At 54.0% G+C, this 27,954-nt stretch overlaps 1 protein-coding gene across 3 annotated transcripts in view; it reads right to left on the reverse strand.

Annotated features, from left to right (window-relative positions):
• Positions 1 to 27,954, reverse strand: part of LOC125633282 (phosphofurin acidic cluster sorting protein 2) — a 115,928-nt gene that overhangs the window by 35,932 nt on the left and 52,042 nt on the right. For all 3 annotated transcript variants that reach the window (XM_048842355.2, XM_048842354.2, XM_075127301.1), the window contains exon 2: positions 7,102 to 7,189. In XM_048842355.2, the coding sequence (XP_048698312.2) occupies positions 7,102 to 7,189 (88 nt within the window). The remainder of the gene's footprint in view (positions 1 to 7,101; positions 7,190 to 27,954) is intronic.

Raw genomic sequence — 27,954 nt, forward strand, 5'->3', positions numbered from 1 at the left:
GAGCAGGAGTGGGAGGAATCACAAGAGCCAGGTTTAGTAAGCAAGAGTTGGGGTCAGAGTCAGGCCAGGGTCAGAGACCGGAGGTCAGAAGTAGAACCAGGCCAGAGACCGGAGGTCGGGGTCAGGCCGGGGTCGGAGACCGGAGGCCAGAGGCCGGGTCGGTGCCAGAGGCCAGAGGCTGGGTCGAGGTCAGAGACCAGAGGTCAGAGGCAGAGCCAGGCCAGTCAGAGTCATTTTGGGATCAGAGACTGGAGATCAGGCGACAAGCGAAGTCTGAAGTCGCAGCAGGCCACAACCCTGTACGGTTGCCCGGGCAACCCCTGGGGTTAAACAGGGCACTGGGCCAACCAGAGGACTGCAGGGTACGGTCGCTCTGGCTCCCTTGGGTGGTACTCTCTGGGGCACCTACTCACCACAGTGCTCACTGGCTGTGCCTCTGCTTGGCCTCTGGGTGGCACTGTGGGAACGTCTGCAGCCCCAGGACCTAGTGCGCAGAGCCGCACAGCTGTCCGGTGCCGCACATCTGTCCGAACGGGCGCTGGCTGCTTTCCCCCCAAGTACGGGTCTGTGTGCAGACCTGCACCCCATCATTCGGGGGGGTTCAGTCACACGCTTTGTTACTGCAGTGAAAGTCTGAATGTAGAGCGGCCCCCAGGTGCTGCTGAAGGCCCCCATTCAGGCCAGCTCTGGGCCAGGCCCCGTCAGCTCTCATCTGTACATGGAAGGGTGTTTGCACTCTCCCTTCTCCCAGGTGTTTAGTCACAGGGTGAACGGGTGCCAAGGCAGTGACTCCAACCCCCGTCCGGCTTTCTGGGCTCCTGCAGCGGTCCTGGTTTTCCAGGCCACACAGGGTTGGCGTTGCCCATGCACCGACAGAAAAACCTTTCAACCCCCAACCTCCTTTCCAGCCCCCTGGCTTGGTCAAAGCAGCAGAAAAGCATAAGCCCAACGTTTCCCTTTGCAGATCACCCTTGGAGGCTGTAAACGTGTCACTGATCAGCCTATTCCTCATTCCCTTTCATGGAGGGCCTCCAGGCAGCTCCTCTGCACAGAGGCGAACAGAACATACCTGAACTAGGAGAGACCTCAGGGCCAGGGTCCAGCACAAGAGAGGGGAATCAAGAGAAGATGACGACTGCATCCTTGCAGCTGAGGCTCTGAAAGTGCTTCCCAGAGATCCAGTGAGGTAGGCCAGCAGCACTGGCTTGACTTGACAGCACAGAGCCAATACCCGAAGTGCCTTGCCCAAGAACAGCTGACTCCCCAGAGCTCTGCTCTAGCCACTGCACAATCCTCCTTCGCCAAGCAGCAGCAGAGGTTCTGGTTTCTAGAGCTTCTGGGATGGGGGACATTGGACCAGATGGACCCAGAAGGGACAGAGGGATTGGAGAGGCCCATACAGAAACCAGCAATGCTGGCAGCCAGACAGAGAGGAAATAGTAAGCAGCAACAGACGAAAAACGGAGGAGATAAGGCCAAGCTCCCCAGAGATGCCTCCCCCTTGCAGGAGTGAGAGGGGAGGCAGAGAGCATGGCAAAGGGCAGGAGAACGCTGGTCCTGAATGGGCACAATAGAAGCAGCAGGAGGGAGGAGATGCTCGGGAAGGAGGCAGCATAGGTTGTACTTTTCAAGACAACGGTTAGATGCATCCAGCTAAGCAGCCTTGCCTCCCCAGAGCCTGCCAACACCTAGCCAGAGCCTATCCAAAGCACTTTGCCCAGGGCGTGTAATCATTACCTCCGGTGCTGGACGGGCAGCGCAGGAGACCTTGGTTGTCCATGGAACAGATACAACATGGACAGCAGCCGGACAGCCTCCCCTCGTACCCTACCGATGCCGCTCACCTCAACTCACCTCCAGAGCGAGCCAGTCGCTCCTCAGCCTCTCTGCAGTCCACACTAGCCCCATGGCGATCAGGGCCACCCCTGGAAGGAGACCCCCAGCTCACATCACACAGGTCTCTAACCATCCATCAGCTTTTGGTCACTCCTGACAGGTTAGAATTGACCCAGTTAACTTGCAGCCCACAGCTGGGACTGGCCCTTTTGCCTATAAGGTCATTTAAATAAAAGGGGTTCAACAGCCTGTCTTGAGCATCCGATAAGTGAGGATGCAATGCCAAAGCAGGATGGTGTCAGCCTGGGAGCGCGGGCGGTGCTTGCCTGTGCAGGGAGAGGCTTGGGCACCAAGCCGGCCATCGGAGGGTCAGGCTCTGGGCATGCTCCAGAGGCTGTGGATATAGTTGAACAGGGAGAGCATTATTTGCTGGTTACCTCGCCTCCTTACTCCCAGAGACGGTGGCGCGGTCCCCTCCCTCCCAGGGAGGGCCTGTGTTTGCAGCTCTTCCCCCAGATGGATCAGCGGCAGGTTTTTAAGGATGACTCTGGCGGCGCTCTCTGCCCAGAGTTCTTGCCGCGCTAGCTCCCTTTGTACGATCATTTCATTCCCCTGACAACGCCTCATTAAGTATCATCTGCAAATTCAGCTAATGAGCTGTTTCCCCTCTTCCCAGCATCCAGCTAATTCTGTAATGCTGGGAGGCACTTTGTGCTGGAGGCAGCAGCATGTTAGCGATGCAGGTGGTAAACAAGGCAGCGGCTGGCCCTGGACCCAGCGCAGCTTCCTCCATCCCGGGGGGGTTAGGGAGGCGTCACCCATGGATTTTTCTCTGTGTTCTCCTGGTGGGAGAGCACAAAGGCCATGGAAATTTCTTTCCTGGATCCCCTTTCAGACTGGTGGTTAGAACAATCTCGGCCTGTTTACCGGCCCTGTCAGGCAGAGAAACATGTGGCAATGGGGGCCCCACGGTTCCTGGCAGGATTACCCAGGGATGATCGCAATTCCTCGGCAGCTCTGGCTGCATGGGCCCTTTCTCCGACACAGCGCGGGCGCTGGTTTACACTTGGGAGCTCAGGCAGTGGGAGGAGCTGATGAATGCAGTGATGCGCTCTCAGAGGGGGAACATCTGCAGCCGCGAAGCAGTGTCTGCTCTCGACGGCACTGCAAGAGGGGTCTTATTATTGCGCCCCCAGAACCTGAGCACTGTCCATCATTGCTGCTGTGCCCTGAGTGCCCTCGGTCTTGGAGCCTTTTCCAGCCGGGGCCCCTGTCGCATTGCTCATGGGTCCAGGGCAGCATGTGGCATGGACTGTGGTCTGTGTTCAGGCATGTCACAGGCTTCTATTGTGGGACCTTGGCTTTGCAGGGCCACTGGGAGCTATCCTGCAGCAGTATCGTTTTGGGCTCTGTAGATTTATTTCGTTCTTCTGCCTCAGCGGGCAAGGGTAGGGCCCGGTACTGACTGCAACTGGCTGCCACGCAGGCAGGGGGTGGCAGAACCCAGATGAAATTCAATCCTAGAGAGCCTGAGGCGTGATTGGCCAGCCCACATCTGAATGCAGACCCTGCATCTCTTCACTGGCATCTTGCATCTGCTGCCCAGCATTCCTTGTTCCCAGCTTCAAAGCACTGTTGGAGTCAGCTACCAGGGCCAATTAATACCCACTAATGCTACTTGCCCTTCTAGGATTGCTGAGTGTCACTCGTAACGCCCAATGCCGTTGGCAGCTAGCTCTCCGACCTGATCGCTCCAACTCTCACATGGCTTCACTGGCACCAGTGCAATCCCCTGCTGATTTGAACGGGCTTGTAGTCGGCTAAGGTGCCTCCCAAAATCGTTGGCTCCATGCAGTAAGCTCTCCAGGGGGCCCTGGCGCAAACCAAGCTGACCTAGGAAGGTTGCCTCTCTTAGCATGCTGGACCGTTCTTCTTCTCCCTTGGCAGGAGCTTAGGCAGGAAGGCCGTGACAGTTACAGAGGCAGCCCGGGAGGTGACCCAAGGAAGGGAAGAGACGAAGGTGGCCAGATGTGGAAGCCGCTGTCTGTCCACCAATGCAAAGAGCCTGGGTGACAAATGGAGGAACTAAAACCACTGGTGCAGGAAGCGAAGCCAGATGCTGTAGGGGTAATGGAAACATGGTGGAATAATAATCATGACAGGAGCACCGGAAGGACAGAAATAAAGGTAAAGAGGGTGGAGTAGCATTGTATATTAATGACGTGCTAGACTGTAAAGAAATTAGAAGTGATGGAATGGATCAAACAGAACCTCTTTGTGCCAAAATCACATTGGAGAAGAAAGGTAACAGAGGCTCCAATGGGACAGTGCTGGAGTCTGCGAGACCCCCCTTCCCAGGTCCAATCGGGATATGGAGAGACACCTCTTTAACATTTTAATAAAATAAATGCTACTGGGAATTGTGTGATTATGGGAGACTTTAATTTCCCAGATGCTGATTGGAGGACAAGTGCTACTAATGAAGGCAGGGCCCAGACATTCCTGGACGTGATCGCTGACAGATTTCTTCACCAAACCAGCAAGAGGCAATGCCATTTTAGACTGAGTATCGGTAAGCAGCAAGGACCTCACAGAAGAGCTGCTTGTAGAGGACAGCCTCGGTCCCAGCCATCAGTCCCTGGCTTGCCAACGTCTACATTTTGGGCACGAGGCTCTATTTCTGGAGGGGCAGGGGGAGCACAGGGCAGTGCTCGGGACCCACTGTAACAGCATGTGAGAATACAGACAGCTCCTACTGAGCGGTGTCCCACTGGGCCGGGCTGCTTGTGGGTAACGGTTCAGCTCTGCGGCTCTGGCATAGCGAGGGCGAGGGCTGGGGAATGCAGTGAAAGGGAACCTGCAGAGCACGGAGGGCTCATGGCCCATGGGGCACTTAGAGTAACAAAGACGACCAGGGCAGGAGAGCCTTACAGAGGTCACATGCAGTTAGCCACCCAGGGGATTACAGCCTTCGCGAGCCTTGCCCTCCCCTCTCAGCCCCTGGCCCAGCCCAGCGCCGCCAGCAGCTCCACTTTCTCGGGTCTCCTGTCACACCACCGGAGTGCTGGTGCAGCAGCCTAGCCCAGTCTCAGCTCCTCCTCCCTGTGAGCGCTGCGCCCCCCGGCCACCAGCCCCCCGCCCAGCTCTGCTATTCCCCTGGGCAGCGCTCTCACGGCTCCTGGAAGGCTCGGTAGGGATTTATAGCGACGCTAACAACCCCCAATACCTCCCAAGATGAGTCTCAGACGGCACAAGGCGAGTATTTGCAGAGACCAGAAATAAAACCCTGGATGCTAGAACTGACTGGAGGGGCCAGGACTGGAGAGGCTGTCTGGCCCCCCTGTGCCCCATACTTCCTACAGCTCTGGTCTGGATCCTGGAGGGCAAGTGGGGCAGGCAAAACCAGCCCTCCCTTCTGGAGCAGCATTAATAGCCAGGCTTCCACCGCTAATCCAGCTTTAAACCCTAATGCCTGCAGCACAGAGAGCTCTCTGGCCTCCCCGCCCCACCCTGCTTTCCATGGCAGCCACAGCTTTCCACCAGCTGACAAGAGCGCAGAAGAGCCCCCTTCCATCCAAGACTGCTGCTAGGGATGGCAGCAGGATCACGGGGCCCCCACACACCCTGGGGAGAGGGAAGGGGGCAGGATGACACATCCTCCTGGGTCTGTGCACGTGTGACACAGCGAGAGGCAAGAGATCCCTGTTCCCTGTGAGGAAGAAGAGGTGGTAGGATGGATCTCCCACTCACAGGGGAAGGCAGCAGGATCATCCAGGACAACAAAAAGGGGAGGCTGGCATGGGAGATCACACACATGCATGGGCTTGTAGGGAGGAAGAAAAATCGCCTCCACCAGGCTGGTGTCTCTCTCCCTCTCACACACAGCATTGCTCCCCCTGTCCTCTTCCTGCTCCTCACGCAGGCTGGAGTGAGGCGTTCCTAAGTCAGACCGGTCAGGCGAGCTGAGCACAGAGTCGTGATCTTCGGATGAGACTAAGCCCCACATCAGTTGCATTCAGCGAGCCTTTATCAGCGTGCCAGGCTGTGCAAGAGAGAAGCAGACCCGGGGGTGTCTGCTGGAGGACGGGGCTACACACCGTGTTTGGGGTTCAAACCCTTGACTCCGGTGGTCATTACCAGCCATTCTTGATCTGGTGACAGGTTACCCTAACCACTCATCACCACGAGAGACCCAAGGGAGCTTTCTCCTCCCCAGAACTGGAGCGTTCCCCTGGTGTTTGGGCACCAGTCATTACATCCCGCCACCCTAAAACATCCCCTGCACTCCAGCTCCTTCCCTCCCTGTACATCCCTGCTGGTTGGGCAGAGCCGTTTGCAGGGCATAGCGTGGCTGCAGGAAAGGAGGGAGCTCCTAGGGCTCGGGAGGCCCAGTATAACACGTTGGACAGCCCCAGATGGAAGGCCCCAAAGCAGGGCAGAGCCTAGGTGTTCAGGCAGCCAGGGTGCTTCCCACCCTGCTGCCCTCCAGATGCTATCCAGGGAGCTGCAGAGCAGAGCCTCTTGGGTCCAGGCCAAGTGTCAGCATCATCACAGGCATCCCACCCAGACGGAGGGGCCCACTGACGCGCCAGAGCCAGATACTCATGGAAGAGACCAGGCTGGAGGCAGGCTGATGTCATCACTCTCCAGGGCCCAACGGGGGACAGAGAGGCAACGGGCCACACTAGCTAGTTTTGGCTGGACCTGTAACAGAGCGCTGCAGTATGCTGCATCCATCCCTGGTGCAGGGTGCGGCAGACGGCAGGAAGGAGAGACCAGCCAGGGCTGCAGCACGCAGGGAAGATCTACATGGAGTCTGAGGTTTCTGCCTGGGGAACCCGAGCACTGGCAGCTAGGTGTCCCTCTCTACATGTGGAGACAAGAGACGAGAGAGGCCCTCTGCTCAGACCCAGCCCCTTAGGGCCTCCTTCCCCGGGGGCCACTGGCTCCAGCAGCCCAACGAACGCCCGCACAGTGCTGCTTCCCACCTTCCAAGGGACAGGAGCGGATGCTCGGGCAAGGGGAGAGGGTGAGGGGGAAAGGACTGGTTCCAGCCCCGCATCACAGGACTGCAGGCCTGGCCACTAATTCAGCACTAGAGCAAGCGGGCAGGGGCAGCGACCACTGATCTCCAGGAGAGCTGGTCCCGCTGGCGCCAGAGCTCACCCCGGTCCCGGGGCCTCGACAGAGAGAGGAACAAGGGCAGAAAATGCCCTCAGCACTAGCCTGCCCACCCCTCAGCGCTGCACTGGGGCAGCAGCTCACCTGAATCTTCACAGCGATGAGCACCGAGCTCAGCTCCTTGTCCAGCTCCCTCAGCACGGTGAGCTTCTTCAGGCGCAGGCTGCAGAGTCTGTAAGAGAGAGAGAATGGGACACACTCAGGCACCACCATCCCCGGGGCCCTGCCGCATGGTCCGAGGCCTCTGGAAGGTAGCTGGGATGGCGCCGAGCCGCGGCCGCCTCTCCCCGCCACAGGCACACGCTCAGCTGAGGAGCAGCAGGATTCACCCCCCTCCTACCCCCTGCCTCCGAGAAAGCGGATCAGAGCAGAAAGGGAAGGAGGAACATTAACAGAGCTAAAGTAGGATTAAGGGATTACGGTGCAACAGGAAGTCGCAGGCCGTGTGGTGGACAGATCCTTCCCAAGCAGGGCTGCTGCCAGCCCTCAGTAAAGCTACCTTGGCCACCAGGGCTGTTTATTTATAAACTAAAGCACTTAGATCCACTCTGATCTGGGACTTAACAAGACAAATATTCCCATTCAGACATTACGCCTCTGCTCGCTCCCTGTGGCAGCTTCATACTCCCCAGCCTGGCTGAGCCAGAAACATGGGAATCGCAGCCCAACACCCCCTGGGCCAGAGCAGGCTGCCCTGAGCCCACCCTCCATCCCGGTGCGCTGTGCGCCTGCCGGGGGAGGGAGGAGGCTGGGCAGAAAGTGGCACTGCCTATTCCCACAGGCCCAGCCCCTGAACCAACCCACAGGCTCTGCCAAGGAGAGGAGTCGTCTGAGCCACTCAACGGCTTAGTCAAATGCCTGCAAACACAGCGATGTGCAAACAACCACCCATCACCTGCGCTCGGCTGGCCCGGCCACGCGATGTGGAGCAGAGGCTGGCAGGGCTGGGTGGAATTGGTCTCCCAGCACTGGCAGAAAGCACCCTTCCTAATCTGCCAGACAGAGCAGAGGGGAGCCAGGCAGGGAACCGAGGAGTGGCTACAGGCTGGAACAGAGGGCGCATGAAGAGCTGGGGGTGCTGCAGGGCAGGTCTAAGTGCCCTGGACACAGCTAAGCCAGGGTCCCACAACTGGAAGGGCTGGAGCTCGCAGAACAGGCTTTCCAGCCTTGCACTGCTCAAGAGCATTGCGAACTCAGCCCTGCTGGTCTGTCCTGTGCTCAGATACCAGAGCATTCAATAGGGCCAGAAGGAGATGAACTTGTCACTCCCTGGAGGATGTGGGGGGCTCTGCCCTAAAGCACCAACAGGGAGCTGAAATCCCTCATTGCTAGGAGATCCCTGTCCCTGTGGCCAATGCCAGGTGCCCCAGAGCGAATGAACAGAACAGGGAATCACCAAGTGATCCATCCTGTCGCTCATTCCCAGTGTCTGGCAAACAGAGGCTAGGGACACCCTCCCTACCCATCCCGGCTAATAGCCATTGATGGACCTACCCTCCATAAACTTATCTAGTTCATTTTTGAACCCTGGCCATTTCAGAGAAGGTGGCGCAGGCTATAAATACTGGGAGGTTCTTTCTGCATCTCTTGCCTTTCTCCCAGATCTGTACGCTCTGTGTGCTTTACATTTTAGTGACAGACCCACTGTCCTGGGCATGTACTTCATGGGCTTCCTCAGCAGGCTGACCCAGGTAGCTAGAGGTCAGTGAGCCTGCCACCAACGCTGAGCAAAATAATGCTAAAGCTAATCTAGGATTCAGACAATAATTAATGCCAGTCAACACGGTTTTATGGAAAATAGTTATCAGCAAACAACCCTCATTTCATTCTTTGACACGATGACAAGGCAGTTGCACATATGTAATATCCTGAGACTTTGGTAAGACCTTTGACTTAGCACCATCCATGCTCCACCAAAAGTACTAGCATTATACAACAGCAGTGAAGCCCTGTTAAATGGCTTAAGAAGCGGCTGATCCCCAAAGCAGTTATAAATGGGGAATCCTTACATGAGACTGGTTCCTGGTGGGTTTTGCAGGGATCAGCATGAGACCTGGTACTCCCCAATATTTTTATCAATAATCTGGAAGCCAATATAAAAATCGCTGCTGATGAAATTTGCAGATGACACATTGGCAGAGTGGTGAAAATGGACGAGAACAAGGCTCAGTCATACAGAGTGATCTGGATCACTTGGTAAGCTGGGCCCATTCAAACAAAATTTGATTTAATACAGTCAAATGCAAAGTTACATATCTGGAAACAAGGAATGCAGGCCAGCCCTGCAACACAGGGGACTGGCCCCTGGTATGCAGTGACTCTGAAAAGGAGCTGGGCTCCCTTTGTGGACAAGCAACTCAACATGAGCTCCCTGTGCGATTCTGTGGCAAAAAGGGCTAACGCGATCCTGGGATGTATGAACAGGGGAGGAGTGAGTCGGAATACAGAGGTGATTTTTACCTCTGTATGCAGCACCAGGGAGGCTGATACTGAAATACCGTGTCCAGTTTTGGGGTCCATGTTTTTTATGTAGAAAAATTGGAGAGGGTGCCAGGAAGCACTACAAGAATAGTTCAAGGGCTGGAGAAAATACCTTCTTGTGAGAGAAGGAAAGAGCAGAGTTTGGTTTATTAAAAGGATTAAGAGGAGACTTGATTACAGTGAAGGAGAATATGCCAGGTGTTAAAGGGCTCTTTTAGTCTATCCACGACAGGCAGAACAAGAATCAGTGACTGGAAGCTGAAGCCAGACAAACTCCAATTAGAAATAAGGCCCAGATGTTTAATAGTGACCAACCCCCAGAACAAACTCCCAAGGGCACTGGTGGATTCTCCATCTCTGGGGATCTTCAGAGACAGACTGGAGCCTTTCTGGGAGATGTTTTAGCCAATAAAGGAGTAAGTGGGTGACATTCACAGGCCTGTGTTATACACAAGGTCAGGCTAGATGATCTAATGGTCCCTTCTGGCTTTACAATTAAATCTACGAAGCACAGACATCTGAGCGCTCCTGGCTAGGAAATCTCGCAGCTACAGAAGCTTCTTTCTTCCCTACCCCGTGGGATTTTGGAGAGTGCTGTAGAAAACCTCTCTCCATTTCCCTTTCACCTTTTTCATCTTGATTAGAGGCCTGACCTCCCTTCTCCCCCCATTCTATTTCCAGTTTGTGCTCATTCGCTCTGCGAAGCTTCTGCCTGTGGACTCTCCCCCTGCTGCGCTGTCTCTCCGGAAGGCAGGATGCTCTGTTTTCAGGGTCTGGGTTCATGCCTGGGTGCGGAAGAAGGTTGGTTGTATTGTGGGTGGGGATATTAGTGCACAGCCCTGGCAGTGGGACTGTAGCGTGTTGTATTCTAGGGACTCCAGTCTGCCTCGTGTGATTTTCTCTGCAAACCCCAAGGCTGCTCAGTGCGCAAGGGACACATCACCGGGGGGTTAGCAACTTGTCCCTCTTCATAGTTATGGCTTTATTTTACCAGAGATTTAAGTTGGACTTCCCAGGCAGTGATTGCCAGGTTCACCGAGTTTTGGTATCACATTCATTGTCCTGGGACAGGACGCATGCCTGCTGGGGAGGTCCTTTGCACATCTTGCCCTCAGCATTAACGCTTTGCACAAGGCAACTGTTATTCACCAGTGTTGCAAACCTCTATTCTTGCTCGACGGATTATAAACAGCAGTTCTTCTCTAACTCCTGCCTCTTTCCTACTTCCTCTGCTCCTGCTAGTACTTTTCACGCACTAGTTCTCTAGCCAGGATCCAGCTCTGAAGCTGGTCTCTCCCGGACTGACCTAAATGAGAGAGCCCAGCACCCCGCAGCCGAGGAACTCGAGCTATCAGCAAGGACAAAGGTGGAGTAGGATCCAGAAACGGCTGGCCCCTGCTCTGCCGAAGGAGAACGCCCTGCCTACATCTGCGAGGGGGCAAAAGCATTTGGAAGTCGCTTAAATCCTCCTGCAGCTGGGCAGAAGCCAGCCCTGAACCTGACTGAGCCTTACGGGCAGGCGAGTCAATCGTCCACTAGAGGTTTCTTGCACCTTTCTCTGCAGCAGGCACAGCTGGGGCTACTGGCCAGGGTCAGAAACAGGGACAGGTCTAGACAGACCGCTGCTCTGATCCAGTCTGGCAACTGCTGCACCCCTAAGGCAGGAGTCCCAGCTCAGAGAGTGATTTTAATTGCTCACCAGTGATGGGAGCCTTCTGCCTGATTTCTACAAGGCTTGAGAGGCCTTTCAATGGGTCCCGGCTGGCTGGAAAAGCCCTGGCTGTGGCCAGAGTCAGAGTGCAAGGGAAACCCATGGCTCGAGCTCTGCAGAGGAAAAGGAGCTCAGCCCCTCCTCCCCCCGTGCCCCTGGAGAGAAAGGGGAAAACACCAGCTCATGGGCACACATTCATTCCAGGCAAGCCACTACCCCCACACACTTCTTGTGGGACACTCACCTCCAGGTGCTCTGGGGGATAGCCTGCCATCAGGTCAGGCTGGCAGCTGATAAACCACTGGGACAATTTACCCAGGGCCCTGGTGGATTCTCCAGCCCCGGCCATTTCTCAGTCCAGACTGGCTCTTTTTCTAAAAACTCCGCTCCAGGAGTGATTGGGGGGCAGGTCTCTGGCCTGTGTCTCCAGGGGGTCAAAGTAGGTGATCCCCATGGGCCCTCCTGGCCTGGGACTCCAGAACGCCCACATGTCCAGGAGAGACTCCAGCTTGGGGGGACGCATGCCTAAGAATGGACCTGGGCTGCCCTCTGAAAGGGCAGTGCCCTGCTGTCAGGAAGGCAGAGCCAGAGAGCGGGCCAGCAGCAGGGTGATGCACAACAGGGAGAAGGCCAGGGGGAGGGGCCCCCCAAATGAATTCCTCTGCAAGCGGAGGTCAGCGAGGGGCCAGGCAGCTGCCAGAGCCCTGGCACTCCCCAGCACCAAACAGCTTTACAGCAGCACCAGCCTTGTGGCTCCCCACCACTGCGCTGGGCGGGGCAGACCCTGAGCAGCAGCCCTGCCCCTGCCAACCCCTGGGCACTCAGAGCTTCGCTGCAGCACCAGGAGGCTGAGGAGAGGGGAGCAGTGCACCTAAGCCCCCGGCACACAGCGCCCCTGGAAGGGGCCACCCAGGGAGAGTAGCCCGAGCGGCTGCCGTTGGGCTCCTGTGGCTCCAGTCTGAGCAAGCAGAGCTAGCGTTCGCTGTCCCAGGCCCTGCGCCGGCTGGCAGCTGCCTCCTTGCGGTGCCCACGGGAGTCCTGTGATTAGAGACAGCAGCTGTCGCCAGCCAGACGCCCTTGGGGACTAGGGCTGCATTGCCGGAGACAGGGAAGTGGGCTCTGGCTGTGGTACACAGGGAAGGAAACAGAGCAGAGGGGGTGGGGCCGGCCCCATTAAATCCAGGGCAGGGGCTAGGAAGAGAACCACACAGAGGCATTGCTGCTGCCCCCGACTGTCCGGGGGAGAGGGGCTCAGAGCCCCTGAAATACACACCTCTGCCACTTCCCCCGGGGCAGCTTGAAGGATCCCTGCTGGGAAGAACCAGGCTCCCCTAAAATGAGCTTGAGAGAGGCAGGAAGAGGCTGAGCCCACAGGACTCCTAGGTCCCCGCTGTGGCAGCCCCTTTCCGCCTTTCCCGGCTAGCTCTCTACGGCTGAGTTTGTATTCAGACAACCTCTGCCTGCCTGCCTGGGGCTTTCCAGCTCCTTCTGAGCATCTCCCAGCAGGGCCAACCCAGGGCTGAAGCGGAAGAGCGAGCAGCAGCAGAGACATGCTCTCATGCTGACCTGGAGTAACCCAGGCATGGAAAGGGAGTCTAGGCTGCATGCTGAATACATCCCCCTTCTCCCACAGCGCCAGACAGCCGGCTCTAGGGCGAGCAGCCATCTGCCCTGCAGAACCTGGCGAGGAAATGCAAAGAGAAGACCAGGAGCCAGGCCCCCTGGCCATTAGTGGGTGGAGTCAGGGCCGAACAATCGACACAGCAAGAAAAGCTCCTGGCGCAGGGGGCTAAGGCCACTGCAGGGGTGTGAACTGCCAAGAGCAGGGGAGAGGACGTTCAGCCCTAGGCGAGGGCCAGAACAAAGCCTCGGCAGCATCGCTGTCCTCTAAATCCGCCCCCTGCCTCATGCCAGCCCTGAGAGCCCACAGGGGAATTCCACCCCGGAGCAAGGAAGTGACTCTGGGCTCAGCTAGACAAGGCGAAAGGGGAACTTTTAACCTGTTAGCAAACACACTAACACATGTTTTAAAACCCGCATGCAGACAGGGTATTGGACGTGTGTCAGCCAGCTGGGCTGTAGCCAATGTGTGTTAAAATACAACTTGCCTGGCTGAAGTAGAGTTTTAAACCGTGCTAGTTAGATTGTGTTAGTGTGACGGAACACCCCCCCGCCGTCACACCCTGCACACCACGGCAATAATCTGTGTACAGATACGCCTGGGGAGGTGTCATCTGACAGCTAACGACATCTCAGGGACAGGGCTGGAGCAGCATTCTATGTAACGCTCTGAGCAGAAGCCGAACTCATGACTGAAGGGCGTTTGCCAGGCAAGTCTGGGGGGGTAAACCTGCTACTCAAAGACAAAGGACAAGTTGTCGCCCCAGCCGGGCAGGTGCCATCAAAGCTGATGGGCCGTCGACTACCAAGTGGCCATTCTTTGGCAAGGACGGGGCAGGAACAAACAGATCTGATCTCAGCAAACAACAGCATGGAACCTCTCCCCGCACCTCCGACTCCTTGTCTCAGTGGGAAAGACCTTTACCTAGGGGTCACCCTCAGGACAATGCATTTCAAAAGAGGACTGAACTATAAAAGTGAGGGGCAACCCCCCGGTTCTCTCTCCCCGCCCATCTCTCTCCTGTTCACCTAAGACCAGGAAAGAAATGCTTATTGGGCTTTGGGAACAGATCCTGGCCGGAGAGTTTGGTCAGCAGCGTTACTGGACATGTGCTCACGGACTTCACCGTGAGCCAAGCCCAGCTTGGGAAGCTATTTATCTTTATTTCTCTTGGAACCATTTCTGACTTTCGTGCCTCTTTACTTGTACCCTGAACAGCTCTCTCCTTGCAATTAAATACACTCGTTTTATTCTTTAATTAGAACTAACCCAGCGTTGTGAACGGGGTGGGTAACTCAAGCTGAGGCAGACTGCTGTAGCCCCTGAGAGGGGCTACACACCTAACACATCTGGGCTGCCCAGGAGAGGGCTGGACACGCAGAACACACGTTTTTGGGGGCGTCTGGGACTGGGAGTGTGCTGGGGTCACCCTGGGAGCAGTAACCAAGCCTGGCAGGAGCCAGAGTGCGGCTCGTGTTTGCCGACAGGCTGCTGGGGTCAGAGCTGCTGGAGCAGGCTGTGGCTGAACACAGACACCCAGGGTGTGACTGGCAGCAGTCCAGGTTGCAGGGCAGGTGGATGACATAGCCCCTCCCTGCTCTGGCTTGCACCCCGCTATGTCAGTTAGAGAACACGTTTTAAAACGTCACCGTTTCTGCCAGCCTAAATGAGGCCTAAGCGCAGCGGATGGCATAAGAAAAGGCACAAGTCACAGCGGTGATGCTGCACTCAGGGAGTATTAGCAAAAGGTTCACGAGTCAGGAGGCAGGTGTCTCCCCCAGGAAGCAATTACTGCTCCTCAGGAAGCTTTGCCCTCCCTGGAGAGGAAGGTCCCAGGGACCTACACAGGCTAGCCAAAGAGCAGAGGCAAGTCACCCATGAAAACAAAGGGTAGTGCACCTGGGAAGGAAAATCTGAACTGCTTATGCACATTCCTGGGCTCTAAATGAACTGGAGCCATTCCGGGAAAAGCTCTGAGCATCAGCGCAAAGAGCTGAGCGAAAACCTCTCTGACATGCGCAGCAATGGTCAAAGCAGGGGAGGAGGGAGTACATCAGGGTGCATAATGAATGAGCTAGAGAACAATGCTGAAAATTGCCATGCCGTTACATAAAGCAACGGAGCACCCTGCTCTGTGCGGCGCTGCTCCCCCCACCTCCAAAGGACACGGCAGGAATAGCTCAAGCCTGTGGTAGGACTGGGGGTGCAGTGCCCGGATTTGGGAGGGCGCGTTTTGCCCAAGGACATACCCCAAATTACAAAAAGTTCCCCGGGCTCTAACATCAGCATTCTTAGCCTAACTCAGCTGCATATGACTCATGCAAAGATAATGGGCTAAAATCAAATCCTGCCAGGATCTGAGCCTAGAGTTCACATCTAATTCTTCGAAGACTGAGCCATCCCCTCTGGGTTCTATACAGCTGATCAGATGAGCAAACGCCTGTCCTGATCTGTGCACTCAAATTACTTCTCAAAAGAATGCCAGCTGCTGCCTCCTCTGAGCAACAGAAGGCAGAATGGAGACCCATCAAAAGCCCATGCGATGACTGTCCCCCTTCCAGCCACTCCTGAACTAGCCCTGTCCCAAAGCAGGTATCTGCAAGCACCAGCATCTGCAGGTATCTGCAGCATCCAGGTTGTGAAAGGTCCGGCCGTTCACTTTGCAGATTTCTGTAGGATTGCCCTGGCATTTCGCTAAGCAGCGTGTGGAGCCTAGGAAGTGAACTGACCGCCCTTTCCAGCTGGAAGCCTTGCGGCAGCCCCCAACTTCAGGCTGCAGGGGGCAGACCAAACTTGACAGTCTCTCCTGATCCAGATGGGGCAGCCACTGCCCTGTGCTACCAGCTCTGATCCACACAGGGGCTCGCTCTCCAAGTAACACTTACAGGTCACCCACAAAACGCGCCGCTTTCTCACCCAGGCCTTAGCAAACATTTCCGCTGGCAGGCCGGCTCTTCGGCTGAGGGAAATGGCCCATTTTAACGTCTCTTAGTGCTGGCAGGGCTTGCCAAGCACTGATGCTGCTCTGCGCTAACAACCCTCCGAGAAAGCTCTGCTCAATAGGAAGGACAGCCTACCGGAGCCGGAATCGGACCTAGGATTACCAGGGTAAAGGGAGGTCCCATTGCTCAGCAGGGGAAATAGCTTTGCACACATTGAGTTTTCCTCTGCGCTGCTCACACTTCTTCCCTGAGCCAAGTCATTCCTCGAGAAGAGCCAGCCCACCCACTCATCTCCAACTGCTGGGGGCTCAGACCCCAGACCGGCACAGCCACAAGCTGTCCCAATTCCATCCCCATTCACAGACGTACAACAGCTCTCCCACAGCTTCGTTTCTGGGTCTAAACGAACTCTGTAAGAACAGGCCCCTCTCCCTGCAGAGCTCTGCTCCCTGGGGCCGGATCCAGACGTCAGTGCTCGACTTTTGCTCAGTGCTCACTCGGGCAAAACTCCCACTGAAGTCAGTGGCATAACTGAAGGCCAAAGCAGAGCAGCAAGATGGTTATTACCGGGGGAGATACAAGGGAAGGAAAGAACTCAGCCGGAGTCAGGTTCTGGGTGGGGGGGGTCAGCAGGGCTGGCAATTAGAAAAAAAAAATATCCTTTTATGTGCGAACTCAGCCAACCTGATCTGAGGTCACTGAGATGCAGTAAAGACGGCATCCCTTTCGGTCACTTTTCTGGTCTCTTCCTAAAGTAGCACAGTGCTGTGTCCACAACTGGGCAGCCTGGCAACCTGGCTACAGCTAACCGCCGTCCCAGAGCAGCTCTCCGGAGGGTCAGGCACTCTTTGGGGATTGAGCTGATCTGATCATCAGAAATCCTTACCAGGCTGTTATGCTTAGAGCAAACCACCACATGATCTCTCCAGAAAGGCTCTGACTCCGCATTCGCTGCCCTGGGCCTGCCCCATACAGCTCTGTGACACGGTCAGCAAATGCCTTAAGCCACAACATATTAGCATATTCTCCCGTAGGCCAGAAACGTGCTTTTCTGTTGCTTCCAGTGGCTTCTGCTACTCGCCTGATCCTCTCGCCCTGAAATCAATGGGAGTTTTCCTGCTAGAGTAACAAGTCAGGCCAGCATGTGCAGGAGTCCCATAGCGGTGCAGGCACAGTGTGTTAGGGCCTTCAGCCTGTCACAAAAGACACCTCAGCCACCTCGGCCTAGCTGCCTACTCTGGCGTCTTTGTTCCTCACGTTTGGAGCGTAGCACGTTTTACGGCGCATGACTGGGAAGAGTCCAGAGGAGACCAACAAAATGATCAAAGGTTCAGAGCACCTGAGCTAGGAGGAAAGGTTACAGACCTGGGTGTGCTGAGTCTTGAGAAAAGAAGGTGGAGGGGGGACCTGAGAACAGTCTTCACATGCGTCAAGAGCAGTCACAGAGAGGACAGGGATAAATCGTCCTCCACGAGCACTGAAGGAAGGACAAGAGGAAATAGGCTTGATCTGCACCAAGGCAGATTTAGGTGAGGTATTAGGAAAAACTTTCTACGTCTCAGGGTGGTTTAAGCTCTGCAATAGGACGCCAAGGGAGGTTGTGGAGGGTTTTAAGAATGGTCTAGGTCTAGGGATGGTCTAAGTTTACTTGGTCCTGCCTCGGAGCAGGGGGCTGGACTCGACGACCTCTCAAGGTCCCGTCCAGCCCGACATTTCTATGACATTCGGCTATTGTGGAAAAACAGGTATGCGATAAGCTCTACAGGCAAGGACAGTGTCTTAATATTTGTGTGTACAGCTCCTGGTCTCACGCATACCTTGTGACAATGGGTTCCACAGGCTAGTTAAGCATGGTATACAAATATTTTCACCAGTTTTAAGTTTGCTACCTTTCAGTATTATCATTTAACATTTATATTGGAGTAGTGGTGTCTATGCTATAAGAGCTGCCCCAAATATCTTACAGTGTAAAGGAGAAGACATTACAGGCAAACGAGACAAACTGGCCAGAGACTGTATAACAAAAAGAATAAGATATGTGCAATTGTTAGCAGTCAGGAGCAGCGATCATTACATGCTGCCTCGCCCACCTGTTATCCATTACCTCACTAAGCGAACTCCGTATAAGCCAGTTGTGAACAGATTGAAGTGTGCCCACACAGGGGTTTGCACTAGCTTAACTCAGACACAGCCTGAAACGGAGCGGGACTGCACAGAGGGAAAGCAGTCAGGTGCGGAGAGGTAGCGGTGTAAAGCTGGGAAATGCAGCTGTGTAAGAAGATGAGATCACCCGGTGGAACAGATGCAAGGGAAAAAGAGGAGGGGATAAAAGCCACGTGCCAGCCCCTAGAAAGTGCAAGAGAAAAAGAAGAGCTGAAGAACCAGGAGGAGAAAGTCAAAAGCCAAGGAAGATCAAGATGTCAAGCAGGGCAACGTGACCAACAGTGTCAAACCCATGAAGAGATCAAAAACAAGAAGGATGGAATGAAGATCCTGAAACGTGGCCAGGAGGAGGACGCTGGGAACTCCGCCACGTTACTGTCCTTATACACGAGTGTCAACTTCAGACCCTGGTGGCTGAAGCGCAGCCCACCAAGTGCTGCAATGTACTCTCATCTTTAACATGGAGGTGAGCCCCCCTGTAGATGAGCTCCAGTATGCACGGCTCTCTCCATCCCAGCAGCCCCAGCAATGCCCCTTTCTGGCAGGAATACCCAGCTTGCACCGTCTGAGATTCCAGACTCATACAACCAGAGAACAGGTTTCTAAGCTACCCACACTTCCTGAGCTGGCAGAGTCTTCGAGGAAAGGACGGTGCCACAAAATTCATACAATCGGAGCAGAAGCAGCGACAGCAAGAAGCATGCACGAGGGGCTACGAGTAAGCTCCGGGCTGCAGGCAGCACACGGAGGTGTACTGCACTATTTAGCGTACAACTCTTCAGCAAAGCAGCCATGCCTGTCAAGAAAGGTTCATTTCATCAAGGTCTGAGAGCAGAGCAGAAGCAGCTCTGGCTGCCACACAGAGGGGAGGCAGCTGTCTCAAGGGAGCAGCTGGACTTTCAGAGCCAGAGCTTTGTCAGGAATGAAAGAGGGCAGGTTTCCCCCTGGGAGCCTCCCAGGTGAGGCGTGCAGACCATTACTACCTGTGCAGCCTTGCTCGTTTCACTGCCGGTTCTGATGAGCAGAGTCAGCTGACTTGGCCTTTCTGAGGCATCGGTACAGCCTATTATCAATGATCAACAAAATCACTAATCTCTTCTGAGGCAACCGGAGTTCATGCTCAAAAAGGCATCGGATGGTTCCTCGTCAGCTTGCAAGACCCTTGGGGAGTTCTGTGAGCAACAGAAGGACTAAGCAGACGATACTCAAAACATTGATAGCTTTCCTCTTACAGCAGTTACCCCAGGGCATTAGGACATCCTTTGCAAGGCACAAATTCTGGATACCCAGCGAGTTAATTATGGTCCACGCCCCAGCCTCCAGATTAGACAGTGATGACACCAATATCCTGGCAACCTGCGGAGAGATCCCAGTCATCTTGCAATGGGACATCTCGGTTAAGACTTGGTCTCACCTTCTACCGGACGGACGTCTTCACTGGCAACTGATAAGATTCCCCAAACCCAGGAGGTCACCCAAGTGTGCTGCCTTCTGGAGCCCATACTGGTACCCACATGACGCCATGTTATCTGGCATGGCCCGGATCACAACTAACCCAAGCACAGACAGCAGTCTCCTCACTCTCCATTTTGGCCCCTCAATGACAAGCTGAGGATAGACGCTTCATGACAAACAAGCGAAGTCCGTCGTCCTGCTGACAACTGTTTCGTGCCTGGGCTCTAAAGACTGACTGCACCTTAACAAGCATATTACAGAGAAACTAGGGGCCTGAAGACTTTGGGCCCGGCCGGAGTTCAGCATGACAAAGTCAGCCTTGCTTTCAAGCCACATCACACCTGCAAACCAGTGGAAATGCACTGCTGGGAGACCAGCTTTCTGTTACCGGGCACGTGGGGCAGCACCAGGGCAGGGGACTGAGTCCTCCTTCCCCGGGCATTTGCTGGTTAATTCCAAACCTTCCCATTCAGGGTCAGTGTCCTCATTTCCTTTTTAGTCTGAACATTATCATCTTTGTCCCCCTCTCCTTGAGGAAATGAAGAGCAGCAGCTCCTCCCCACAGCCTGGCATAGGAGTAACGACGCCCGACACAAGCATTACCTGGGCTTGTCTACATGCAGTGTTGTACCAGTTTAACTGAAGGTGCAATTTAAACAGATTTGGTTAAATCAGTGCACAGGGACACATTTATTCCAGTTTAAAGCAGGCGTAAACCTCATTGTTGCTATTTTGGTTTAGTTTAACTGAACAGGCCTGGTCTGCACACACTATTGCCCTGGTGTAACCAGAGGGGCCATTTTAAACGGATTTAGCTAAACCAGTGGAACATCTGTGGACACAACATCTGGTTTTGTTTAACCAGATATGCACCAGGTTTAAAGCAATATAAGACTGTGCACTCAAGGGTTTGCACCAGGCTAGCAGCTTTTAAACTGATTTAAGTTACATGGTGCCATTTCTGTATGTGTGTAGACACAGCCTTAGGAATAGGTGGAAACAAAACCACGATAAGACATGCTTAAACTTAAATGAGCGTGTCCAAATTGGTTTGTCCCAGTGTGGCTGAACCAGTTTAAATAAACAAGTGCAAGTCTGAGAATAGACAGGACATAAGCCTCCGAACACCCTGGTGAGTTACAGTATTCTCCCCCACTTTGCAGCTAGGGAAACGGAGGCACTGAAGAAAAGTAATTTCCCAGAAAGTCACTAACTCATAACAGATCCTTCATTTGCAAATGAAGGAAACCGATCCCAGACTCAACTACTGGTTACAATTCTACCTTTTGCGATTTGAGCTGACCCTTGTTATAAGAGCAGTCATGGTCCTGTGCAGACCTCAGAAGTTGCATTCTTCACTAGCCATCTCAATTTTTTTCATGCAACTAGGCACACAATGCTGGCTATTCATCTGGGATGAATATCTCGCTCGTCGTCATTCTCTGGTCAGCCTGGCCCCTCTCTGTTAGGCTTATCATTAGACTTCAGTCTCGGAGCAGCAAGGACCACTTGGGAAAGCTTTCCTATTTGATCTCCTCTGTAGCAATCTTCCTCCACAACAGGGATGCATCTGGCTAGGAAAGTAAAGCCAGCCTTTCCTTGATCTCAGCAGAGCAGCGATTCCAATCCCACCTCTCCCGGCGGCATGAGATAACAATCCGGGCTGTTCCGATTCCAAGTTAAAGTGAAATTGATCTCCGGAAGGAAATCCAGGTCTAGATGATCTGGTGTTTCAGAAAAACTGACTTAACACCACAACTGGTGAGAGGCAGCTTTAGAATTAGGAAAGAGCAATAAAGCAGGACATGCCTGGATGATCCAATCACTGTTGCTCGTGTACAACAGGGGGTATTCGGCTTTCATCTAAAAGATGAGGGGGAACTGGTGGGTGAAATGAACTAGCGGGGGTGGGAGGGAGAGAGGAGTGGGGAAACAACAACAGGGTATTTCACTGCAGACTGCCATATGCACAAGTGGTTGGCATAATGAGCCAATCAGTAGCGGCAATCGGAACAGGGCACCTGCCCAGCTGTTCTCAGATAGCCTTTTGCTGAAGGCAGTTCTGCAGAGGTGAGTTTCAGGAGAAGGATTCAAAGGCGGTTCGGGGGGTAGCTTTGTAGATTTGGATGGAGAGGTTTGCAATCCCTATGAGGTGGCATGGAATAAAGCATGGATTGCCCCGCTGGGAGAGGCGGACGCCACCAGAGAGCAATGGAGGCTGGCCCGGCTGGCCCAGCAAAGTTGGGGGTGGAGGTCAGAACAACAGGGTGGCTAGGTACTGCCTGGCTAAGCAGTAAAGGGGCGTTAAGGGCAAGGTCAAGGGCTATGTGTTTGATGCAGTGGAGTCGGGGGAACCATTGGAGGGGCTTAGAAAGCGGGTGACACAGCTAGGGGAAGATCTCAACAGCAGCATTTTGAATGAGCTCAGTGGGAGCCAGATTGCAGGGCACACAGCCAGGCGGAGAGGTGCATTGCAAGTCATCAGTGTAAAGACAGGGGTAGGATCACCCACTGACAGGTGCAGAGGGAGGAAGCAAGGACGGCACCATGGGGGATCCCCATGGACAGAGGGGGAAGGGAGAAGGAACCCCACAGAATGACACTCTCAAGTAGCAATCTGACAGCTGGGAGAAGAACTGGGAGAGGAGCAAGGCAAAAAAGCTGAACGAGGGCGGATTTCGAGAGCACGGTCATCAGCGTCACAAGCAGCCGCTGGCATGAGAAAGGCGAGGACGGAGCGCTGGCTGAGAGGAGCCTGGGGAGAGCCAGTTCAGTGGAGCGTAGAGGGCAGAAGCTGGCCTGGAGAGGGTGGAGAATGGAGCTGGCAGAGGGAAGTGTAGACAGCGCCCGCAGAGAGCCTGCAGAAGGGAAATGGGGCAATACTTTGAGAGGGAGGAGGGGCCAAGGCCGGTTTGGGTTTAAGTGATGGAGGAGACCAGTGCATGCTGGTATTGGGAGGGGACGGACCCTGAGGAGCAAGGTTGAGGGCACTGAGGAGGGAAAGCAGGGAAGAGGTCTCAGCATCTGACGGGAGGACGATGACAGCGTGAGGGGGCGAAGGGACTGGATTGTTTTTCTCCCTGAGGATCTTGCCCAGAGAGCGCAGGGCAGTGAATGAGTTACAGAGGAAGGACCTCTGTAACCTAACGCTGTTCCTGGGAGACAACACCGAGCTCTGCTCTGTCACGAGGAGGGATTGTAAATGGCAGGATTTGGCACCGTAGAAACGCAGGGCAACGCTCCAGGCCCCCAAGGGTTCGCTGGCTTCGACTTCTTTCAGAGTCGGCTTCATACTCAGATTCCTCTGACTTCACGGGGCTCACAGCAGGGATGAATCTGACCCACGTTTGACACTGGGCCCATGGATCTGATCACACAGCACCTGAGTGATTTCCCTGCCACTGCTGAAGGAGGCGATGGATCTAACTCCCACTCAATGCTCCCCTTTGTCCCTACTGAGAAGAGACATCTGAATCTCTGGAGTCTACTCGTCTGGGCATCTACATCTCTGCACTGGAGCTGGCAAAAAAAAAAATCAAGGGCCACATCAAGCCAAATGTAATTAGTATGAAACTTAATAAACCCCGATCTTCTTGCGACTAAGCAGGTTGGTCTTAGATCTGCCAAATGTCATTCGCACAAGTGCTGGAGAATGTCCGGTAGGAAGAGCCCTGCATGGAATGGGATGGACAACAGGAGTGGATAGCTCATTTCCATTTTGGATTGCTGGGATTCCCCAATTCTTTCCAGCAGTGGTGTTTGACACACAGAAGTTAAGGGTTGTGGTCTGGACTCGGACTTCCGGCCCAACAGCCTAGAGGGAGCATTTCACCGAGGGCCGGGTTTCTTGGGACACGTTGCTTCCAAGCTGGAAACCAAATGACTGGACTCATTTTTCATGTGAGAAGTGGTGGTTTTAGAAGGTTTTGCTCATTTCACGTGTAACAGATTTCACACGTGTCCAGTCTGTTCATAACAACCTAGTTACTTCACTGAGGCTTTACTGATTTCAGAACCAGCCCAACGTACACTAGAAGCACCAGCCTTGGCTAGAGCTCAGGTGTCTCTAATGCAGCCCGGAGGTGCGTGGCAGGTGACCTGCTGGCCAGGTCTATGGATGGTTATGGCAGAGCAGACACAGCTCACTTGGCTCTCTGGGTGCCAAGGGCAGGGCTAACCACAGCCACAGCAGAGCGCCGTGTTCAGTGTATTGCTTAGCTGGTTTTCTGATGTTTCTCCAGCTGCTAAACCAGCCGAGCTCTCCAGCGAGAACGTCAGGGATCGTTCAGATGCAGCCCGGGGTGGTCGGACACAAGCACAAGGCCTCAGTGCACACACAGGGCAACTGCATACACAGGACACACTCCCACCCTCCGTAAGTCCATATGCTGCACTGCCGGACACACTTCTCCAAGAGCGCTCATGTCAGACACCCTGACGCTCTTTGGGGAAGTAACCCAGGCTTCAGGAAGGAAGCCTTTGCTCCTGTTCACCTATCCCATACGGAGAGCCAGGGCTGTGACTCGAGCAGACAGTGAGTACGAGACCTGCTAGGATGGCTATCTACACACAGGGCCCTGTGCACACCACAACTAACCGCAATGACCCTCTATACCAAGGGCCCTAGTAGCAGATCCAGGATTTTGCTGCAGCTTCACATCTATTTTGCATGTGGAAGTTTTACTTCCTGTCCTGTTTAATTGGGTAAGAGTCAGTAGAGTTGTTCCTGGGCTCTTTATTTCCATATTAAATTCCATTTGTTTTGCACCATCTGTGTCCACAGGGTGCCACAGATTTTTGTACTGACGATGGATAGCCACAGCACAGACACTGTTGGGGCAGAGCTGGAAGTTTTGGTATCTGGGGCAGCAGTGCAGTTAGCTGGGGGCTATGGGACACAATAATTAGCTAGACATTTCTGCCAGAGCAATCGACCGTGAAACCACTAATAGTGACATTTCAATTACTGTCATTATGTTTCAGCGTCAACAATCCCATTGAGCTGAATCGGGAAGTTCACACTTCCGAGTGCATTAGTTTAAGCTAGCTGCAGACTCCAGCAAACCACGCTGCGCTGGTTACACTTGGATCAACATCTTAAAAGGTTTCTTCTCAACTATACAGGCTTGATTTTTTCAATGAAATCTTAGATTCGGAAGCACAAAACTGCAGCAAAGGGTGGGGTCCATGGCAGATTATCTGGCATTGGAATCATGGATAACACTGGATCCTGACTACCTACACTCCACAAGAGCAATCACCATCCATCATTTAAACTCCGGAATGTTCGGCTTTCAAGAGTTTCTTTCATAGAATCACAGAACTTGTAGGACTAGAAGGGTCATCTAGTTCAGTCCCCTGCACTCATGGCAGGATTAAGTATTATCTAGACCATCCCTGACAGGTGTTTGTCCAACCTGCTCTTAAAAATCCCAATTGACGGAGATTCCACAACCTCTCTGGGCAATTTATTCCAGTGCTTAACCACCCTGACAGTTAGGAAATTTTTCCTAATGTCCAACCTAAACCGCCCTTGTTGCAATTTAAGCCCGTTGCTTCTTGTCCTGTCCTCCTCAGAGATTGAGAACAATTTTTCTCCCTCCTCCTTATAACAACCTTTTATGTACTTGAAAACGGTTATGTCCCCTCTCAGCCTTGTCTTCTCCAGACTAAACAAACCCAATTTTTCTATCTTCCCTCATGGGTCATGTTTTCTAGCCCTTACTCATTTTTGTTGCTCTTCTCTGGACTTTCTCCAATTTGTCCACATCTTCCCTGAAAGGTGGTGCCCAGAACTGGACACAATACTCCAGCTGAGGCTGTAAGCGCAGAGTAGAGCGGAAAAATTACTTCTCGTGTCTTGCTTACAACACTCCTCCTAATGCATCCCAGAATGATGTTCGCTTTTTTTTTTGGGGGGGGGGGGGGGGGCAACAGTGTTACACTGTTGACTCATCTTTGGAAACCATAAAGATGTTTGTCCATCTTTGTAACCGTCTGGAGATTCCTTGTCAATACTCTTAGACAAAAAGAAAACTCAGTGTCTTCCAATGCTCGGAAAGGTTTCCGGTACTTTATACTTTGACCATTTATAAGGCTCTATCCAAGTCTGAGAAAGATATTATAATCCCTATTGTACAGAAAGGAAACCTGAGGGATATTACTGCGCGCCAAGCCAGGGTGCGACTCTGCTGCGCAATAAAACGCCGCATGCTTCGACTTACTGCTGTTTGAAACAGGAGCATGTGATAGTGGAACATCTAGTGCGTTACAGCAGTGATCACATCAGATGTTACCTTGTGGCAAGCTCGCGTGCTGTGGGTTCACACCCTGGCTTGCCAAGTGCTAAGTCGTCATGCAGACGAGTGTGGAGGCACCAACCGGCAGGACCTGCCCAAGGTCACAGCAAATTAGTAGCAGAGGTGGGGCTAGGCCTTAGTCCTAGGTTTAACAACGAGGGCATGCTTCCTGTCAGCACATCAACTCTCTTCAGCGCTGCAGACCAGTGCTTTAGCAGAAACTAATTTGCCAGTGACACAGCTGAACTCCCACTGTCCACTCCAGGTGAGGCGGAGGACGTGGGGGCTGGGGGACACACACTGACAGCAGCTGCTTTGCATAGCAGTCCATTTTTAATCCTGCCAATCCAAATGGCCAAAAAAGAGCTGAGTATGCCCCTCAGCCCATCCTTGCCAGCCTGGAGGCCCTGTGTCCTTGGATGGAGGCCTGCTCCACCTCTCCACATAACACAGATATCTACAAGTGAATATATATTCAGGAGCTGGGAAAGCAGGGTAAAGTCAACAGCGAGGAGGACCTGAACCCTAAAGCACAGAGCCTTCCACGGCCCCCAAACTCCTGGCCCAAGGATCTGCTTTCTCGTCCACTGGCATTCAGCTCCAGAGAGGCAGCAGGACAGCTTCCCAGCTCCATCGTTCCCCTCGGCAAGTCTGCATTCTGAGCGAGTTTCTGTTGTGAGATCCGATTGCCCCAGCCCACCTTCCATGCTGCCCCATCCCCCTATGCCACCCCTACACACACACACTCGTGTGATCTTGAGACAATTCAGTCAGTGCCCAAGGTTAGCAGGAACACACTTGCTTAGACTTTCCTCCCTTGGCTTGTTACCACAGTGAGGGTCAGTTCAGACTCAGCGTGGAGTTGCTCGAACACCTGCCGCGGTCTCCCAGACCCCAGGAACAGTTAACCGGGCTACAGCCCTGCCTGTCAGGATCTCCAAGCGCCGGGGGCAGTAATATCTCCTGGCACTAGCTGCACCCCATCCCTATTTCCAATAGGGGGCGGGCCAAGAGGCAAAGCAAGCTGTGCAAGGTCTCACAGCAAGTGGCTGGAGTACACCGTCCGGGAGTCCTGGCTACCAGCCCACAGCTCAAGCTGCTAGCCAATGCTCTGCCATCACTCACTGGTATCACTGTGCCAGTCCTTACAATTTACATTCAAAGCATCAATCCCTTCACCAGAGAGATAGATGGAAAATGGATTGTGCTGGGCTCTTATCCCCTTCTTCAAATCCCCCTCCCCTCGCCCTGGCTCCCCTGACACGTAGATGCATTTCCCTGACCTACTTTGCCAGGAGAAGAAAGGACGGAGCTACTGCACCTGAATTCCAATCAGCTTCTTCACCCCGGCAACTCGGCTCCAGGCAGCCGGCACCTCCACTGAGAACGGGGGTGAGTACAAACCACCCAGGAGGAAAGGAAGCATGTGCCCAGGACTACAAACCCCAGCACAGCAAGAGCCGGTTACCTCAGGAGACCAGCCTGTGCCCCCATGTACTCAAGTTACACAGCTCTCGGGCACCCATTCTGATACCCGTGTTAACAGTGGGATGGAGCTGGGCTTTGGCTGTGCCGGTAGCATGGACACAGGTTTCCCCAGGGGAGGTTTAACCCACTCAGAGTGCTCCTGCTCCTCTGTGTCTGAGCTCAGCGGGAGGGAGACGGGCCTCAGCAGCGTGCAGATGCCTGCACGACCCACCAGCTTGCAACTGCTCTTGCCAATTCTCGTGATCTCTTTGCAGTGAGGAGATCTCAGCCCGGGCTGGAGCCATCCTGGCAATGACACAAGATTCTCTAGCCTGCTAGTGAATTTCAGTTCTGCTGGGGGCAAAGCCCCTCTGATTGATTGGCTGCCTGCCCCACTTGCCCACCTCCTGGGTCGAGCAGGCAATCACAGCTGCAGCAAGAAGCAGGTATGGCCCTGTTCCTCAGAGCAGGACACTGAAAGAGCAATGGGACAGCTCCTATGCCAATCCCCACCCCTACCCCACGCGCACACACCTGGCCTGGGAAGGAGTGGGGGGACTCTGCTGCTGCAGCCCCCCAGGCCTGGGGGAGGGGGGTGGAATGCCCCAGGAGAACTTCATGGCTGAGGATGTGAGGGAGATTCCCAAACCTGAGCCAGTTTTTTAGGAGACAAATCTGAGGAACTGTCCCAGATTGAGGGGTCATTAGAGGTGGTTTTGGAGCAAATTGATAAACTAAGTAATAAGTCACCAGGACTAGATGGGATTCACCCAAGAGTTCTGAAGAAACTCAAATGTG

This window comes from Caretta caretta, chromosome 3, assembly GCF_965140235.1.
Source record: "Caretta caretta isolate rCarCar2 chromosome 3, rCarCar1.hap1, whole genome shotgun sequence".
Classification (NCBI taxonomy): Eukaryota; Metazoa; Chordata; order Testudines; family Cheloniidae; genus Caretta; species Caretta caretta.